The sequence below is a fragment of the Pelophylax lessonae genome (assembly GCF_965119305.1).
Source record: "Pelophylax lessonae genome assembly, chromosome: 6".
Classification (NCBI taxonomy): Eukaryota; Metazoa; Chordata; class Amphibia; order Anura; family Ranidae; genus Pelophylax; species Pelophylax lessonae.
This window is the reverse complement of record NC_138773.1, coordinates 73,090,146-73,109,712: the sequence shown is the minus strand read 5'-3', so window position 1 is coordinate 73,109,712 and position 19,567 is coordinate 73,090,146. Positions and strand designations below refer to the sequence as shown.

General features: G+C 43.9%; 1 protein-coding gene across 2 annotated transcripts in view; it reads left to right on the top strand.

Moving 5' to 3' along the window:
* ABCA3 (ATP binding cassette subfamily A member 3) overlaps nt 1–19,567 on the top strand; it is an 899,850-nt gene that overhangs the window by 822,789 nt on the left and 57,494 nt on the right. For both annotated transcript variants that reach the window (XM_082262135.1, XM_082262134.1), the window contains exons 5-12: nt 2,921–3,048; nt 5,891–6,056; nt 6,469–6,728; nt 7,785–7,901; nt 16,715–16,835; nt 16,929–17,102; nt 17,220–17,401; nt 19,155–19,301. In XM_082262135.1, the coding sequence (XP_082118261.1) occupies nt 2,921–3,048; nt 5,891–6,056; nt 6,469–6,728; nt 7,785–7,901; nt 16,715–16,835; nt 16,929–17,102; nt 17,220–17,401; nt 19,155–19,301 (1,295 nt within the window). The remainder of the gene's footprint in view (nt 1–2,920; nt 3,049–5,890; nt 6,057–6,468; nt 6,729–7,784; nt 7,902–16,714; nt 16,836–16,928; nt 17,103–17,219; nt 17,402–19,154; nt 19,302–19,567) is intronic.

Sequence of the window (19,567 nt, the reverse complement as noted above, 5' to 3'; positions counted from 1 at the left end):
CAGGGAAGGGGTTAACACTGGGGGTGATCAAAGGGGTTAAATGTGTTCCCATTTGTGCTTACTGTGTGGGGGGATGGATTGGACAGAGGCAGATAGAGATCTGTGATTCAGCTTAGCTGAATTGCACTATCTTTCCCTGCATCTCTGACAGAAAACCCGCCTGCTTTGTTTACATAGGCAGGCAGCTCTTCTGTCATTCTACCTGAAGATTGCGGGAGGCCGGCGGCGATCAAGCCCGCTCCTTCCGCAATCTGGCTCCTGCTGTGTCTACATGATTATGCGCAGAGGTCGGCAAGTAGTTAAACTATATTGTCAAAAGTATTGGTACGCCTGTCTTTACACACACATGAACTTTAATGGCATCCCAGTCTTAGTCCGCAGGGTTCTACATTGTAATATCTCTCTTTTTCTATGCTTATGCGTGGGCTCCACGATGTACACACTTTCTATTGGACAGTGAAGCTTACTGAATAAACATACAGAGCCAACAGGAGTGCATGACCTGTAATTTTATAGGTGGAATTCAATAAAGCTGCCACGCCACTTTTCTGTCATTAATTCCTCTTGTTAACCACTTGCCGACCGCCGCACGACTATCTACGTCGGCGGTCAGCCCCTCACAGGCAAAGTGACGTAGGGCTACGTCACTTGCTTGTGAGGGTCTAGGGAGCGAGCGGGCGCCCCCGGAGGCGCGCTCCCGCGTGGTCACGGACCCCCCCCCCCCCCGCGCGTGTGACCGGCGGATCCGATGTCCGCCGGTCACTCTGCGATCGTCGGGGGAGAGGGAGAAAGTCAGGCAGCTTGTGTAAACAAGCTGCCTGTCATTCTCCTCGGTGTAAAAACACTGATCACACGGATCTACTATGTAGATCTGTTGATCAGTGTCCTTACAGCTCAAGCCACAGCCAATCACAGTAGAAAGCACGCCCCTAGGGACACACACAGCCCCTCCCTCTCAAATAAAGTTAACCCCTTCACTACCAGTGTATTTTTACAGTAACAGTGCATATGTATAGCACTGATTACTGCAGTAATGTCACTGGTAACCCCAAAAGTGTCAAAAATGTCAGTCAAGGGTCCAATCTGTCCGCCGCAATGTCGCAGTACCGCAAAAAAAATTGCAGATCGCCGCCATTACGCGTTAAAAAAAACAAACAACAAAAATGACAAAAATCTTTCCCTTTGTTAGTAAACGCGATAACTTTTACGCAAACCAATCAAAATACGCTTTTTGCTATTTTTTTTTTACCAAACATAGGTAGCATAAAACAAATTGGCCGAAAATGTTAAAAAATTTTGATTTTTACATTTTTTTGGGGGGGAATTTCATATAAAAAAAAGTGAAAAATATTGCTATTTTTGCAAAATGTACGCTCTTTTTGTGTTTATAGCGCATGATCGAAAAATCGCACAGGTGATCAAATACCACCAAAAGAAAGCTCTGTTTGTGGGAAAAAAAGGACGCCAAATTCGTTTAGGTACAGCGTTGCACGACCGCGCAATTGTCCGTTAAAGTCACGCAGTGCCGAATCGCAAAATACCCCCTGGTCAGGAAGGGGGTAAAATCTTCCGGGGCTTAAGTGGTTAATGTATCGTGCCAAATTCATGAAGCACATGCAACACCTTTTGGATCTGACAGAGATTTATGCACCAAATTCAGGTAGCTTTAAAATGCGCAATTTTAGAATGCAAGCAAGTCACTTTTGCAAAATCTGTCCATACCAGTCTTTATGAATTTCAGAGAATGTGTCTAGTGCACTGTCACTGGGCTCTATGTTTTAACCCCCTCTAAGCCGGCCTGTTTCTTAATTTCCATGTTTACTCAGCACAGGGGGATCATTTCAGGGGTTTTGTTCTGGCATTTTGCATTTTTGGTTAAATAACTGAAAGGGAAACTTTTTTTTTTTTTTTTCCTTTTATAAAGTAAAAATTAAAACAGCTCAGTGGCTATTAAATACCACCAAAAGAGGGCTCTTTCTAAAAAAAAGTATAATATCGACTTTGCCGGCCCTTGTGGCTAATCACAACTATGGTAACTTTCCTGCATGTTAGTCAGTGACACCTTTGGTAGAATAAGAGTCTCTTTATCTTTCATTTGAAAGCATGTACTGTATATACGGTGAGTGCAGTGTGGTGCGGCAGAAAACACAGAGTCCCAGATAGCAGAAACTGATGTATTGCAGAACTTGTAAACAGTACAACAAACCTGGCAGGAAGCTCATCTGACTTGGGCACTTGCAATAGTTGGAGCAGAGAGTCAGCAGTGGGTAGGCCCAAGCAGAAGACAGCACCTGCAGAGGGAGTGGAATGTGGCTTGGCCAGTCAAACCCAAAGGGGAGGTTCCTGAAGTAGAGGCATAGGCCCTATGCTTTCCCTTCTACTCTGGAACCTCTACCGCTAGTGCTGTCCCTGACTGACAAGTATCCTGTCCCTGCACTAACCACTCGCAAAATGCATACCTAGCCCCAGGGGCAGGGACTTAGAAAGACTCTGTATGACCCAAGATGGCCTCCAGGGTCACCTGGATCCAGTGTAGCCAACCGGACTGTTACTCCAGGGGACTAGGAAAATCCTAGAGAAATCCAGTGTCTCTTGACTTCCTCCCCGAGCTGTATTGCCATTCTATACAAGCACTGCATGCAGTAGAGAATGTAGATTGCACCTGTCTAGACTTGGATCACTAAAGACATCCATGATCATGATGATATATCTCATACTGCTATGGCTGCTTAGGTGAGTTACTTCTTTAGCAATAACCATATGGGTGTCTGATGGGTTCATTATCTTTTATTCCTTCATGACATCCATAGATACTTCAAAAAAGTGATATAGATGTTTGGCTTTCTAAAATTGATTGCAAGAAGTTTCATTTGTTTAGAGTGGAGTTCTGTAAGCTGTATGTTTCCATATGTCTCCACAGCCCGTGGATTTCCCACAGAAGATGACTTTGAGGAGTTTATCAGACACGACAACCAGTCAGGCAATGTTCTGGCTGCTTTGGTCTTTGATCATACTTTTAACAACAGTGATGACCCCTTACCTCTGCAGGTAATAATGAGGCGAAAAAAAATGTTTATTGAAAAACCCTTTACTTTTTTTTTTTTTTTTTAATTAAAAAATGTATCTTGTGTGAGTGAGAGGCTAATGGCAACCTTTGGACATAAAGGGATTATCGCCCAGTTGGACTGATACCGGCAGCTCCTCTTGCACCAATGAATTCCTACATTTTTTTGTTTTTTACTTCCATGTTCTAGCAGGTAAAGTACTCCTTCTCTTTACCCTTGTGACATCATCAGGAGGTGCTAAGGTCTTCCCTATGTCAGAGGCAGGGTCCAAGAGAGCTCCATCCCTCACATCCTCCAGATGTATGGCGCCCTGTTGGATTATGTTCTGTGTTTGGAATTTCTTGGGTTATCAAGGTGGATGGGCATGGGATTAAGAGTAAGACCTTCTTTAAACCCACCAATCGAAACACCTATATTTCCTCTGATAGAGGTCACCATACTTCTTGGCTAACACATATACCCAGAGGACAGGTTGTGAGATTACCACTGCACTAGTAGTCTTTATCCAACAATCCAGTATGGTTGGAGAATTCTTTTAAAAAAAGGGTTACATTGAAACATTTATTAAGGAGGAGGAGGAGGGAAAAATTGAATGTACAAAAAAGGGTTATTTTGATTAGAGGCCAATACGAATAAGAATTCCCATGTGGGAAATAGAGAATTTTCGTTTCCCATAGTCCTTGGTTATAATGTGCAACATAAAAACATTGAAAAATTATGAGAAAATATTGGGGGGTTTTTAAAAAAGGACAGATACTTAAGTCCAGTTTTACCTGAATACCCTAGTTTTGTTCACTTTTCCCTTCGAGGGAAAAATTGGTTAAAAGTAATATAGACCACCCCCCCCCCCCCCCCCAAAAGGAGCTGGTTTTTTTGTTTTGTATGGGAAGTGGGTTCTTTGCTTGTTGGAGATGCAAGGCTTGTACTAGTACAAATGACAGCTGCAAAATACAGAAAGAGTTTCTTGCTACAGCTATTTAGAGGAAGTAATAAGTAAAGACTTTATTTCATGCCCAACAGAGGGTGTGATCTACATGCCAGAATGCCCTTTTGGGAATATGTGATTAAAAAAAAAAAAAGATGCAAAAAACAGTGTCTGTGTCATGAACCAGACTGGAGGCTGAGGTGACAAGAGGGCTCCCCTTGCGGCTGAGTGCAGAGCACCCCTGAAGGTGGTGACAGAGGGTGCTATGCCCAAAGATGCACTGGTTACCTGATTACGAAGCTGCCTGATGATTCCAGTTGTGAGCAAACCCAAGAGCTTCCAAGTGATCACAGTAGATGATTCTCCGGAGGTGCTGGCAGGTCTTGACAGGTGGGTGAAGCAGAAAGCAAGGCCACAAGCCTGGCCGAGGGTTAAACACAGGAAGTCAGTCAGGAGCAGAGGCAGAAGCCTGGTCGAGATCAAGCTGGGGTAAAGCACAGGAAGTCATTCAGGAATAAGGCAGGAGCTGGTCTTTGGTGCAAGCCGAGTTTAGAGCCAAAGGAGAAGCCAGAGCAGGTGAGGGGCAAGCCGGGTTGGTAACAGGTAATCAAGCAGAAGCACAAATCACCGGAACACAGGATACAGGGCTGATGATAAGCCAGCACTTTGTAAGAGCAACTGGTGTCCTTCTATAGGCCAATGAATACTGCTAATTAGCACTCTTTGGGTACGCTGGTTCGCCATCGCTTGCGCAGATTCGCCATTGTGTGCCGTTCGCTAATGTGCATGCGCGAATTAGCATGGCCATATTGGACATTGGCATATTTGCCAGGCCTTCTTGGGATTCTTCCCTGACAGTCTCTCATCATTTAAACTATGTGACAGTAAAGACCCTAGAGGCCTAACATTTTGGGAGATAGAGAAGGTTACAAAGCAATGGAGAAGGGGTAATTTTTCTAAACGACTGAGCTAGAGAGAATCCAGATGGACACACAGGTCCACATACCCAATGCACTTAATGTTGATTTGGACCTTAACTGTTTTATTAGTGACCTATGAGGGTTTCGTTTTGCACCTCCTCTCTTCAGTTCCCCCTTCTTTTAGTTTGGTGGTCCATGTCCCTCTGCTGCCAGTTCTTGCATTTTGATGATATATTTAATTAGGTGTTCTGTATTATTGACATAATTCTGAATAGTACTCCTTTTTTTTATATATATATATATATATATATATATATATATATATATATATATATATATATATATATATATGTGGCCAGCTCTGCTTGCAAGTGAGGACGGTTGTCGACATTCCACTTCAGCATGGTTGATGAGCCAGCTGTGACAACTGCTAAGGATGACAATGCTGCAATAAATACACTGCATTCTCTGCAGCACTGCCACCTTTCTCAAGGAAGGGGGAGTCACTGGCAGGAAAATCTATTATTTATTTATGTTTTTTCAATTAGTTTCATTCCAATAGTGCACAATGAATTTATTATAAAGGATCTTTAAAAAGATTTTCTTTTTTAAATAAAGGTATAGTTGTACTTGTATTGACATTAAGATGTGTCCTGCCTTCAGTGTAGGGATTAGTACTGCACTTTAATATCTCAATGGGGGTTAGGGTTGCCACCTCATCACTTCTTTAAAACTGAACACATATTAAATACACAGGTTCTGTGCCTGATTGAGGTGGTAATTAAACTCACTTAGTGCCTTGTCTGCATTAAATTAGCCTCAGAACCTGTGTATCTATCATGTGTTTGGTTTTAAAGGGATGAGGTGACAACCCTAACAGACCTCTGTTACAGTCCACCAGCAAGGTAATAATCCATTGTATCTCCTTTTCAGCAACACACTTTGTGGAAATAAAATCACTTTTTTTGTTATTCTTACAGGTCCGATATAAATTACGATTCAAATACAGCCCTCGGAATGCTCCTGTTACTGAGCAAACAGGCCTAAACCCAAACGTGGATAGAAACTGGCACACAAGATACCTTTACCCACTCTTCCAGATGCCAGGGCCACGTGAGCGAAAAGATAAAACTGGTGGTAACCCAGGTAAGAATTTTTTTCACTGTAATCTCCTTCTACCATTGTATTCACTGGGTAACGTGTGGTAGCTGTGTAAAATAACAGGGGTTAGTTATTGTGTATATATGCCCATCTTTATTTTATATTGTTAAAATAAAAGTTTTTTTCCATTCTTGGGAAAATGCTGGAGGAACTGCAAACTTTAGCAAATGTGCACCGTATTGAGACTGCTGCAGATCCTTAACTGGATTTATGTATTGCTGCTTGTAATGGATAGTACATGGAAAGTGGTTTGTGGAATAAGTGCCAGGAACTCTAGGAAAGACAACTTGTTGCTTGTCCCTAAGAAAGGAGTACTTGGGTCAGCCTTCTAGTATGCACTCTTAACCAGTATAGCTTTAAGTGTATTGGTCCTTTTAAATCTTATTCCCTTCTTCAGGATACCAAAGAGAAGGCTTCCTTGCTGTTCAGCACCATGTAGATAGAGCGATAATGTATTACCATGCCAATGAAACAGGACGGGCTCTGCTCAGGAACATTGATGTTTCCATTCAACGGTTCCCTTTTCCTCCCTACGACAATGACCTCTTCATCCTGGCCATCCAGAACCAGCTTCCGTTGCTGCTTATGCTCAGCTTCACATACACTTCTCTGAGCATTGTTCGGGCCCTTGTTCTGGAGAAGGAGCGCAAGCTGAAGGTGAGCATATGTAACTTTCTCATAGATATACAGTATATAGCATATTGTCCAACTTCAGATTTTGTTGCCTTTGGTCCTGGTGCCCAGGTGGTGGTTAGCAGCACTTATGCCTTGCAGTACTAGACTCCTCCGTTTAAATCTAAACCTGGACACCACCTGTAAAGAGTTTACATATACTCCCTGTACTTGCATGGGTTTCCGCTAGGTACTCCAGTTACCTTCCACACCAAAAACATGCTGGTAGGCTTCTGTCTATATTGACCCTAGTATGTGCATTTACTGTATGCGTGTGGGATGGAGACCTTAGATTGTAATCTAAGGGCAGGGATTAATGTCAATGTACAATTTGTAAAGTGCTGCTTAAAATGTCATTGCTATATAAATAAAAAATATTGAATTTGGAAGGTTTATTCTGGACTGAAGAATCAGTTAGCCTTGGGTCTGTAGCAGAGATTTTTGCGTAAGAAGTAATTTAAACTGAAGAACTGCTCCTGAAATGGGACCTTTAATACAAGGGCTTTTAATCATCAAATAAAAAAACTATTTATAAGCAGAAGGAGAAGAGTTAAGTGGTTGTGAAGGCAGAAGATTTTTTGCCTTATGCATGAAGGAAAAAAACCTTCTGTGTGCAGCATCCCCCTCAGCCCCCCCTAATTCTTACCTGAGCCCCAGCTCAATCCAGCGATGTTCACGAGAGCAGCGGGTCTCTCCCTCCTCATTGGCTAAGACACAGCAGCGGGAGCCATTGGCTGTCAATCACAGGGGTGGACACACAGAGGTGGCTCGGGAGGGAGCACGCATGAAGATCCCCATAGCAAGTGGCTTGCTGTCCAGGGACACTTGCCAATGGGGGAGGGGCAAGGAGCGCCAACAAGGGACCCATGAAGAGGAGGATCGGGGCTGCTCTGTACAAAACCATTGCACAGAGCAGGTCAATATGAAATGCTTATTATTTTATAAAAAATAAAACACAAGCCTTTAATATCACTTTCTTGTTGGGCCCACATTATGCTGAGCCTATTACTAACATTTTTCTTGTACCTATGTGTTTTTCAGGAATACATGCGTGTAATGGGGCTCAAGTCCTGGCTTCATTCCACTGCCTGGTTCATCCACTTCTTTCTCCTGCTGTTAGTGTCTATCTTCTTTGTTACTCTGCTCCTGTGTATCCAGGTCAGTAAATGAAGCAGTGTTATGAATCATAATGCAAGCTGGATTCAATTATGATTAATTTTTACAAAAAAACTATTAACATTTTATTTGTGCTTTTTCTTTTTTGTTTTAAAATAACTTCACTGACCAGAAGTTACAGCTCAAATAATTGTGACAAAATTGATCTTCTCTGTATTACCAGTTAGCTATTTTGTTGTTTGTATTATTATAGCAAAGAGTATTAGGCACTATTTAAAATGGAACAGTTGACCTCCTACTATAGAATAACGTATAACATCCCCAGATTTGCATGTTATAGTTTTTGCTTTTGTAGAAACAAAGTTTATTTCACATCAAGACTAAGATTTGAATTTGTGATTTCAATATCACTAAACACTTTCCAGCTGTCACTGAACTTATGTGACTTGCTTTTAAAGTAATATAAATGTAAAGTGTATTTAAAACATATAGACATACAGAGTGTTCATTTGTGTTTCCAGGTGCCTCCAGGGGGGGCTCCTGAAACGGTCTCAACTGATGACCCTCTGAAATGGGTGATATCCGGTCTGTGGTGGTCTGGATAGCCCCTCTATATAAATGATGTGTAAAGAGAGGAAACCCCACATAGTGTGATAATGTTTCCCAAATTTTATTAAGAAACAGCTTAAAACCCTTTTTAGACAATAAACAAGACCGATCATCCACGAGCTGCTTGTCCTCCGGTGACACTTCCGGTTTGCCTATCGCTTAGTCCAATGTGACTTCATCAGGGGGTGTCCCCCCCGTCATGAGCTGCCAGAACAGTTTCAGACGCTCACCGGTGTTTCTTGGGCTTACCGTTTCCTCCGGTTTGCCCGAGAAACTATCAAAATGTTAAGAGTTTGGTCGACTCTGGCCTTGACGTCGCATCCAGTTCAGGATAGAAGAAAATAATTCTTTTGCTTTTAAAGGTAAAGAGATTTGGGGTCTTTTTGACCCCAGATCTCTTCATAAAGAGGATCTGTCATCCTTATTTCTATTACAAGGGATGTTTACATTCCTTGTAATAGGAATTAAAGTGATCAAAAAAAATTAAAGGGACAGTGTAAAAATAAAAGTTAAATAAATAATAAGAGAAAAAATGTTTAAGCGCCCTCATCCCTCCGTGCTCGCTCGCAGAAGCACACATATATGTAAGTCACGCACGCATATTTACACAGTATTCAAACCACATATGTGAGGTATTGCCGCAAAGGTTAGAGTGAGAGCAATAATTCTAGCACTAGACCTCTGTAACTCTTAACAGGTAACCTGTAAATGCATTTAAAGCGTTGCCTATGGAGATTTTGAAGTACTGTATTTTGTCTCCATTCCACGAGAATGCGCAGGACTAAAGCATGATATATTAGGTATCTATACTTGGTGTAACATCATCCTTTTACATTATACAGAAAATTGGGTAACTATTGTGTATTGTTTTTTTTAATTCATTAAAGTGTATTTTTTCTTTAAAAAAATTGCGTTTGCAAAACCACTGTGTAAATATCGTGTGGCATGAAAAATTCCAATGATCGCAGTTTTATTCCCTAGGGTCTCTGCAAAAAAATGTGTAATGTTTGGGGGTTATAAGTCATTTTCTATAAAAAAAAAACAATGATTTAAACTTGTAAACAAAATTTGCCAGAAAAAGCCTTGTCAGCAAGTGGATACGCAAATTAAATACTTTTAAGGGAGCTGTTTTGCCTGCCAAAGGATTTGCATTTCTCTGTCGCTCATTGACAGACGTAGTCCTCTTTGATTCACATCAATTGGGTTATGTTGTCTCCGCAGGAGTAGGACTAGGCAGAAAGAAAAAACGTTCTGGCTCCACCCTAGGGGCAGTCCCAGAGGGTATATCCTCCCTCTCTCTGCTACAGGAAATCAGTTTTTTTCTGTCTAGTCAGGAGTAAGGACCTAAGTTCCTTGCTGGGATCTCTGGTCCTGGCAAGATTTTTTTTTAGAAAAAATATTTTTAGGTAGTTTCTCCAGTGTTTTTTCCTGTGAGATCTTCAAGCAAATTACGCCGGATCTGGGCGACACTTGTGGTCACCCCAGCCGGCCTACGAGCGCGCGCAGACCATTGCATCGCGCTTGGTCGGCCGCGACACATTCAAGTAAGTATGCGGGGCCGGGCGATGGGCTGGATGTTGAGATCCAGTGGTCACCCCGGTTCTGCCTACGAGCGCGTGCAGACCAGAGCTCCGCGCTGGGTCGGCCGCGACAGAGTCCCATTGGAGGGACTGACCTTGCGAGTTAAAAGTCTCGCTTGGACGCCAGGAACCAGAGAGTCGAGGCGTCCGGAGTGGTCAACAACCCCCCACCCCGGTGGAGAGGGTATTGTGAAGAGAGGGTGCCTGTCGGTTCGGTATGGTGAGTAAATGTTTCCTTTTCCTCGTTATGAGGCATTTTGGAATATGGGCCCCTCCCATACATGGTCAGTATCTTTCTGACACTATAAAAGTCCCCCTTGTAAATACAGCAATGTGTTTGGTGGGCAAGCGGACTTGGTTTGGGAGCTAACACTCTACCCAGCAGACTGCAGTATTACAGCAGACATAGGAGGTACAATCCTACCTTGACTGTAGTGGACCTCCTGCAGAGCGATAAACCGCCATTAGTGTGGTATGCAGGTGGATGTGCTGGGAAGACGATACTTCGGCAATCCGCCCGCATTTTGCTGTAGACCAGGAACACGAATGTCCGCAGGTCACGCCGGCTGCCATTTTTTTGGAGTCTATTGTCTCCCGTATGGGGGCGGCCATGTTTGAAGAGCCCAGCTAACCTCGAGGAGAGCTGGGAACGCCGGAAGGCGTACACAGGGGGCGGAGCCACTTCCTTCTACCCGGGAAAACGAACACAGTTCTTCCCAGTCTGTAAGAGACAAACGCTGACTGCAGTTGTTAGGAAACTTCTCTGCATCGGGTGGTGAGCCTTGAGGGTCCCTCTCTCTCTCTCTCTCTCTCTCTCTCTCTCTGTGGGGGTCAAGAAGCAGGTACACTGAGGGGCGCTATTGCGCTAGGGGGATACATATAAAAAAAAAAAATTTTTTTCTGGCAAAGTGTCCTGGGTTAACATGGACCCTGCCACTTATGTATCTCCACCGGATCCCCTCGAGGTGTCTGCAGGATCCTCCAGCACCCGCTTGCGATTGAATCATTGTCAGCTATTATGGAGACCTTTGTGTCCCGGGTGGAAGTGGCTTGTCAGGGACAGGGCGCAAGGAAGCGACCCCCGCCTAACCCCATGTTATCTGAAACTTCGGATTCAGAATCTGAGCCTATTTCTGCAGTTGCAGGTACCTCATCTGGGATTGGTGTCTCGGGTACTGTCTCTTCAGACAGTGAGGAGGATGCTTCGGCATCAGCCATAGCCCGAGAGGAAGCGTTGGTAAACGCGCTAATTGTATCTGTTCAAGAAACCTTAAGATTACAGGGTTTTCCGTCGGAAGTAGCTGAGACAGAGATCCCCTTTGGGACTAAAAAACGCATCAAAGTGGCGAAGGTTTTTCCATTGCCCAAATGTTTTGGCAATCCGATCAAAGAAGAATGGAATCTGCCAAAACGCACTTCTGCTATTTCTAAACGCATTAACAGGCGTTATCCATTTGAGGAAACCCTCATTAAGAAATGGACAGAACCACCTGTGGTGGATTCACCAATTGCTAGATTGAATAAAGCCACGGTTATTCCATTAGAAGACGCTCCGTCTTTTAAGGATCCGGTGGATCGCAAGATAGAAGCTATGTCTCGCACCATGGTTTCCTTGATTGGATCAGCTTTCAGACCAATAATTGCTATTGGGCTGGTTTCACAGACTGTAACTGAATGGACCAAATGGTTACGCCGGGACTTAGAAGAGGTCCCTCAGGCGGTATCAGATTTGTTGGAACAGATGATACAGGGGTTACAGTTTGTGTGTGATGCGGCGTTAGACGCCACTCCATTATTGGCGCGAGCATCAGTTTCAGCAGTGGTTCTCAGACGTACACTGTGGCTAAAAGGTTGGTTAGCCGACCAAGGTTCCAAAAAAGCATTGGCTAATATCCCCTTTTCAGGAGAGCGTTTATTTGGAGCCAACTTAGATGAGATCATTAAGGATCTCACGGGAGGAAAGAGCACCTTTTTACCGCAAAATGCTAAGGGTAAAGGACCTCGTCAAAGACGAGGGCCTTCTTTTTCTGCTCACAAAAATTTTTTTTCGTCCCGCGGGTGAAAAAATTAAGTCCTCCAAAGCTCCTTCAGGAGGCTTCAGGGGACGTTGGTCGGGCAAGCAAAAGCCCGCCCCTTCCAGACCTGAAGATAAGTCTACTAAACCCTGAAGGTGCGCCCCCCACCCATAACTGGGGTGGGGGGACGTCTTCGCCGGTTCCCGGATCCATGGCTCTCCAGAATCCCGGACAAGTGGGTTTGCGAAGTCATAAGATCAGGGTACAAGATCGAGTTTCGATCTCTCCCACGGCGCGATTCTTCCCTTCCAATATCCGACTATCCCCGGATCGTTTAGAAGATCTACGGAGAGCAGTCACGGATTTACTACAACAAGGAGTGGTAGTCCACGTTCCTTGGACAGAACGTTTTCAAGGGTTTTATTCAAACCTATTTACAATACCCAGGAAAGAGGGCAAAGTGCGTCCAATTCTGGACTTAAGGGCACTCAATTCCTTTGTCAACATAAGAAAATTCAAAATGGAATCCATTCGCACAGTAGCAGCCTTCCTGCATTCAGGGGATGTCCTAGCGTCCATAGATATCAAGGACGCCTATCTTCACATTCCCATTTACGCAGGACATCAGCGGTTTCTACGTTTTTCCGTAGAAGAGAACCACTATCAGTTTGTGGCGTTACCTTTCGGTCTTGCCACGGCTCCTCGGGTCTTCACGAAGGTGTTGGCCCCAATGTTGGCACTACTGCGCCAAAGAGGCATATCGATTCTAGGTTACCTAGACGATCTCCTGCTTCATGCAGAGTCTCCACAGACCCTGCTACAAAACATAGAAATTACTATAATTTCTTTACAGGAATTCGGGTGGCTGGTGAACCAGCAGAAGTCATTTCTGGTTCCCACCCAGAGGCTCGAATACCTGGGTCTAATTCTAGACACATTCAGGACAAGAGTTTTCCTTCCGGTAGGGAAACTCCGGAAGATTCAATCAGCAGTCCAGTTGTTACTATCCAACAGCTGGTCTTCCCTTCGGACTTGCATGAGGGTTCTGGGGTTGATGGTGGCTTCCTTCGAAGCAGTCCCATTTGCCCAGTCCCATACCCGAATTCTTCAGCAAGAGATTCTTCTCAGATGGAATCGGAATCCGGAATCCCTGGACTATCGGATCCGATTGAGCAAACAGACCAGAGAGTCTCTGGTCTGGTGGCTTCGGTCTCCGATGCTCAGCCAGGGAAAGTAATTTCTGCCAATATATTGGACGATAGTGACCACGGATGCCAGCCTATCCGGATGGGGAGGAATTCTTGGTCAGTTATCCGTTCAGGGACTTTGGTCCCCGGAAGAATCCAGGTTACCGATAAATGTATTGGAACTGAGAGCGATCAGACTTTGTCTGATTCACTGGACCGAGCAGCTCCAGGGCAGCCCGGTTCGGATCCAGTCGGACAACGCCACGGCTGTGGCTTATGTCAATCACCAGGGGGGCACCAAGAGTGTCCGGGCGGCCAAGGAAGTGGCTTGCATTCTTCGCTGGGCGGAACGGTTTGTTCCAGCTATCTCTGCGGTGTTCATTCCGGGGGTGGAGAATTGGCAGGCAGATTATCTCAGCCGTCAGACTCTGGATCAGGGGGAATGGTCCCTCCATCCAGAAGTTTTCCACCAGTTGTGCCTACGTTGGGGCACCCCGGATGTGGATCTGTTGGCATAACGATTCAACAGAAAAGTACAGAGATTTGTGGCTCGCTCCCGCGATCCTCTAGCAGAGACCGCAGACGCGCTGGTCGCCCCGTGGGGGCAATACCAGCTAATGTATGCCTTCCCTCCTCTCGGGCTACTGCCAAGACTTCTTCGCAGGATAGAGGAGGAAGGAATTCCAGTAATCCTGGTAGCTCCGGACTGGCCTCGCCGAGCTTGGTACGCCGACTTGGTCAGACTGGTGGCGGACGTCCCGTGGAGACTTCCTCTCAGGGAGGACCTACTGTCTCAGGGACCGATCTTCCATCCTGCTTTACGATCGCTGGCTTTAACGGCCTGGCTATTGAGACCCAGGTGCTGAAGGACAAGGGTTTGTCAGCTTCAGTTATTCCTACTCTAGTTAAAGCAAGGAAAGCGACTTCCAGAAAGATTTATCATCGCACATGGAAGTCCTACATTGCATGGTGTGAACCCCTGGGGTTCCACCCACGATCTTATTCGGTTAGTCGAATATTAGCTTTTCTGCAACAAGGGGTTGAGCAGAAACTGGCTTTGAGCACTATCAAGGGTCAGGTCTCAGCATTAGCTATCTTCTTTCAGAAGCCTTTGGCTACTCATTCCTTGGTGCGGAATTTCATCCAGGGGGTGCGACATCTGGCTCCGCCAGTGCGCGCGCCGTTACCACCCTGGGATCTTAATTTAGTATTGTCGATTCTTCAGAAACCTCCCTTTGAAGATATTAGGGAGATTCCTCTACCTACGTTGTCCCAGAAGGTGGCCTTCTTGGTGGCTATCACTTCTGCACGCAGGGTGTCAGAACTGGCTGCATTATCTTGTCGTTCCCCATATCTGGTGGTTCATAGAGATAAGGTGGTTCTTCGTCCGAATCCATCCTTCCTACCAAAAGTGGTTTCAGAATTTCATCTGAATGAAGAAATTGTATTACCTTCCCTGTGTCCTAAGCCCAGTCATCCTCGGGAGTTTGCTTTACACTCCTTGGATGTGGTCCGGGCGATCAGGGTATACTTGGAAACGACAGACTCGTTTCGCAAGACGGATTCACTTTTTGTGGTCCCGGATGGACCCAAAAAGGGGTTGCCTGCATCTGCCGCGACTATTTCCAAATGGATCAGGCAGACGGTGGTACAGGCTTATTCTATTAAGGGTCGGGAGCCCCCGTTCCCTGTTAAGTCAGTGGTCCAGGTGTGCAAGGCGGCTACCTGGTCGTCGGTGCATACCTTTACAAAACATTATAAAGTTGATGTAATGGCATCGTCGGATGCCTCGTTTGGCCGCAAGGTTTTGCAGGCCGCAATTTGAGGAGACCAGTGGTCTACCTCGAGGGTTTTTTTCCGTTGGAAATTTTTATTTGAGTCTCATTCTTTGTTTATAATGAGCCTTTAAAACTTCTAGTTGGCACCGGTTGGGCCTTCTAGATTGGATTTTGATTACTGTCAATCCCACCCCTCATTTGTGGCACTGCTTCTGGATGTCCCAATTGATGTGAATCAAAGAGGACTACGTCTGTCAATGAGCGACAGAGAAAATTGGATTTTTGTAAGATCTTACCGTAAAATCCTTTTCTCTTAGCTCATTGACAGACGTAGTACCCGCCCCTCTATCATTGAGTTGGGTTGGGTTAAATTCTCTGTTACTGCTTTACAACAGAACTGATTTCCTGTAGCAGAGAGAGGGAGGATATACCCTCTGGGACTGCCCCTAGGGTGGAGCCAGAACGTTTTTTCTTTCTGCCTAGTCCTACTCCTGCGGAGACAACATAACCCAATTGATGTGAATCAAAGAGGACTACGTCTGTCAATGAGCTAAGAGAAAAGGATTTTACGGTAAGATCTTACAAAAATCCAATTTTCCATCCTTCCAGTCTGGAGACTTGCACAGCCATGTCTGGCAGGGAAGGAGACCTGAACTTCTCTGCAGTTTAGTAACACTTACAGGTCTTGTTCTTCACCTAGACTGTGAGTGGACAGTGAAATAAGAAGCAGCACACAGATGCACCCATCTCTTTTTCACTCTGCTCTCTTCATCTATCTGTATTCTCCATAAATTGCATCATGACTAATTGGTTTCTTTACTGCTTCTCCCTCTCCCTCTGAACTTTTCTGTACAATAAATGCAAATGGCGAATAGCAAGTTAAGTCCAGATATTTGGATTAAAAATAATTTTAATGAAATGGTAAAGGCTACAAAGCTGCATTATTTGTGCCTTTTCTATAAGTCTGGAGTTCAGCTTTAGGATATTGATAACTGTTTTATACAATTCAGTTTGGAGATTGCATTTACTCTTTTAGATGGGTGTTTATTGCAGTTAATTATTAACACAAAGGTGTTTACGTATTCTTAATCCATAAAAAAAGTTTAAAATAAGCCCCTACAGACCTCTGTAGCTTTAGACACTGTGAAACAATTAATTCTCAAAGTTCTGAGCTGAAGCACTAAGGTCAATAAAGTTGTTCCCTCGACAGTTTAGCAAAACATGCTCCCACTTCCAGAGCTCCTGCTTTGTTTCCATTGGAGATTAGATTGGAAGGATGCTAAATCACTGCTAAAGGAAACAGCAGGATGAGCTGAACTACAGGGAGAAGGACTTTAGCAACTTCAGGGGTTCTGCTGTAAATTTTGAAGATGACTTGTTCCACAGTGTCTGCAGCTACATAGATCAGTGAGGGCTTTTTGTAAAGCCCAATTGCTGCTTGTTAAGATTATGCAAGTATTAAAATGTCCTTTGTTATTCAAATATTTAAAAGTCCTGGATTTAAACTCTTGGAAAGGAGATCTCACCTGCAGTCTCAGCCCCCACTCTTTCATGGCCCCAAAACACAGGAATTCTATGACCTTTTCTCCACAGTATGTTATGAAGAATTCACTGATGAAAGAGAGGTTTTAGCAGCCTTGTACACTACAGTATTGTGTAAAAAAAATGTTTGTGTTCTGTTTTCAGGTCAGCGGACAGGGAGCAGTACTTAAACGAAGTGACCCCACTCTAGTTTTTTGCTATCTGATGGTCTTTGCAATCTCCACCATCTCCTTCAGTTTCATGATAAGCAGCTTCTTCTCCAGAGGTAGGATTCATTTTATTCCAGGATAGTGGAATTTCATGTTAGCAATGATTGTGAAGGTAACCGGTGAACTTTGTTTTTTTTTGTGTATTTTAGCAAACATAGCAGCTGCAGCTGGTGGCTTCCTGTATTTCTTTTCCTATATCCCCTATTTCTTCATCTCACCACGCTACGACATGATAACCCACAGCGAGAAGCTGGTTTCCTGTCTGATCTCCAATGTTGGCATGGCCATGGGAGCTCAACTCATCGGCATGTTTGAGGGCAAAGGTCAGTGTAGGTTACAACATTCCCATCAGGAGTAAAACAAGCACATTAAGAATGTTTCTGAAAATAATATATTGCACATGGTAGTCGTCTCTTATTTTCTTATCTTTTTCTTTATAGGTACTGGAGCTCAATGGTCCAATTTGATGACACCGGTTAGTGTGGATGACAACTTCACTCTGTGTCAAGTCATGGGAATGCTGCTGCTTGATTCTGTACTCTATTCCATTATTGGGTGGTATGTGGAGGCTGTTATGCCGGGAGACTATGGAGTTCCCCAGCCTTGGTACTTCTGTATTCTGGTAAGTCCAGTGTCACCCCCCCCCCCCCCCCCACACCACCACCACCACCATCACCATCTTGCTTAGTTTAATTTATAGGGCTTTTTTAAGTTAAAGATCCTCTTTTTCCAAAGGTTTTGTTTCACAGCATTGTTTTCATCTAGTATAATTTTTGCTAAGCCTGAAATATTTGTCTGTTTTCTTTGTGGCTTCAAGTTACTGACAGTAAATGCTGTCATGTTGTGTTCTGTTTTTTCTAATATACACATTTTTTTTTCCTGTGCTTGGGATCTTTCCTGTCATATCTGTATAATCAGATTCTAGAGTCAGAACATATTGATTTATAAGGATATTTTTATTGTCAATATGCTATACATGAAAGGAACAAAACAAGGTACTCAAGGATCAATAATACATTTTAGGTCGAAAGACTAAAAAAAGATTAATAGTTATTTAAACCTAATTATACAGATTTAGAAAGTAAGAAGATAAATAATATTAAATTAACACCAATTTTTTTCAATGTGAGCAAAGAACTACATGTGTATAAAAAGCAGTAGACTGTCCAATTAAGATTGCAGTAGTGCCCAGCTTTAATTGAAGTGATGTCCAGAAAAGAAGTTATACTAATAAAAGTATATACCTAGCTGACAGAGGAAGAATTCCAGTATTGGGCAGCATATAATAGAGGCGGAGATAGAACAAGTTGTGAGTGCTCACATGGGACCTTATAATGTAAATGGAATTATTTTATTTTAATAAATGCTTTTTGACATTTCCAGGAGAAGATTTTGTGAAGATTAATTGAGGCTGATATCCAAAAACAAGCATGAGCAGACCTTACTCAGTCTGCAGGAGCCTAAGATTGCACCCGTGATCTGCTGATCGCGAGTGCAATGCTTTACAATAAAAAAAAAAAATAATAAATGCACATTTTTTACCTGCAAAAACATGTGCATTATTATTTTTTTAAAAAAAGGTGAACTTAGCCTTAAACAGGCAATCCTTGCATAATTTGCTAATATGTGGTCCATACTAGGAAATCATCCCGGGGACCCATTTATTTAAAGAAAAATAGTGGAGTCTACTTCCACTTTAAAGCGGAGTTCCAGCCATTTACTCACCTGTCCAACGGTCCAGCGATGCGGCCGCCGGAAGCCTCGATCCTCTCCCTCGGCGCCGGCATCACTGCTGTGGGCACCCGGCTGTTACAGTTTGCGGCTTCACAGCCGGGTACCCACTGCGCATGCGCGAGTCGCGCTGCGCGCCGTGATTGGCCGGCAATCTTCTGGGACCTCTGACGTGTCCCTGAAGATTGCAGGGAGGGAGGGGGAGAGGAGAACTTCCGCTCAGGGCGCCGCGGCGCTCCGAGCGGAAGTGGGAGCGGGTACCTGTCAAAACTAGGTACCCGCTCCCCCCCCCAAAAAATGACATGCCAAATGTGGCATGTCGGGGGGTCAGGACTCCCTAAAGCGGAAGTTCCACTTTTGGGTGGAACTCCGCTTTAAGTAAAGCTCTTTCCCATGTGTTACAGTAAACCTTCCCACTTTAGTTCAAACTATGCCAATATTCATACGACCATTTGCACTAGAAGTGAATGTTGTTTTTTCTTAACTTCTTGTTTTCATCCAGTTGTTTATGTGCAATGATGTTGTGCACCTTCTTATGACATTAGCACCTGTACATCTCCTCCCGTCAAGTAGCTATCAAATATAGTTGAACGTTTGATAACATTGTCGAGATCACTTAGTCATTTTTATGGGTGACCTTTCAGCCTTCCTATTGGTGTGGGACTCCCAGAAACGCAGAGGTTATTGAGAAGGAGGATGATGAAGATCCAGAAAAGGTGCTGAGAGGGGAATACCTGGAAGAAGAACCATCAGATCTGATACCTGGAGTTCGTATTAAACATTTAACAAAGGTATGATTCTGCCTTTTTCATATCTAGTTGATGTCACTCCCAAACTTTCCAGATAATACGTAGTAAAACTTTTATTTTCCTTCGACTTCTCACTTTCCTGCTATACACAGCTGTTATTTAGTAGTTTTAGTACAACCACCTTTGACAGCCTTTTGATTGCAAAAACAGTTCAGTGGATGAACTCAGCCTACCCTTTATCTTTCATACAATATATAAATTGTTGGTGGTTGTTTGTCTCAGGTTCATTGTTACTTAGCAAACAAGAT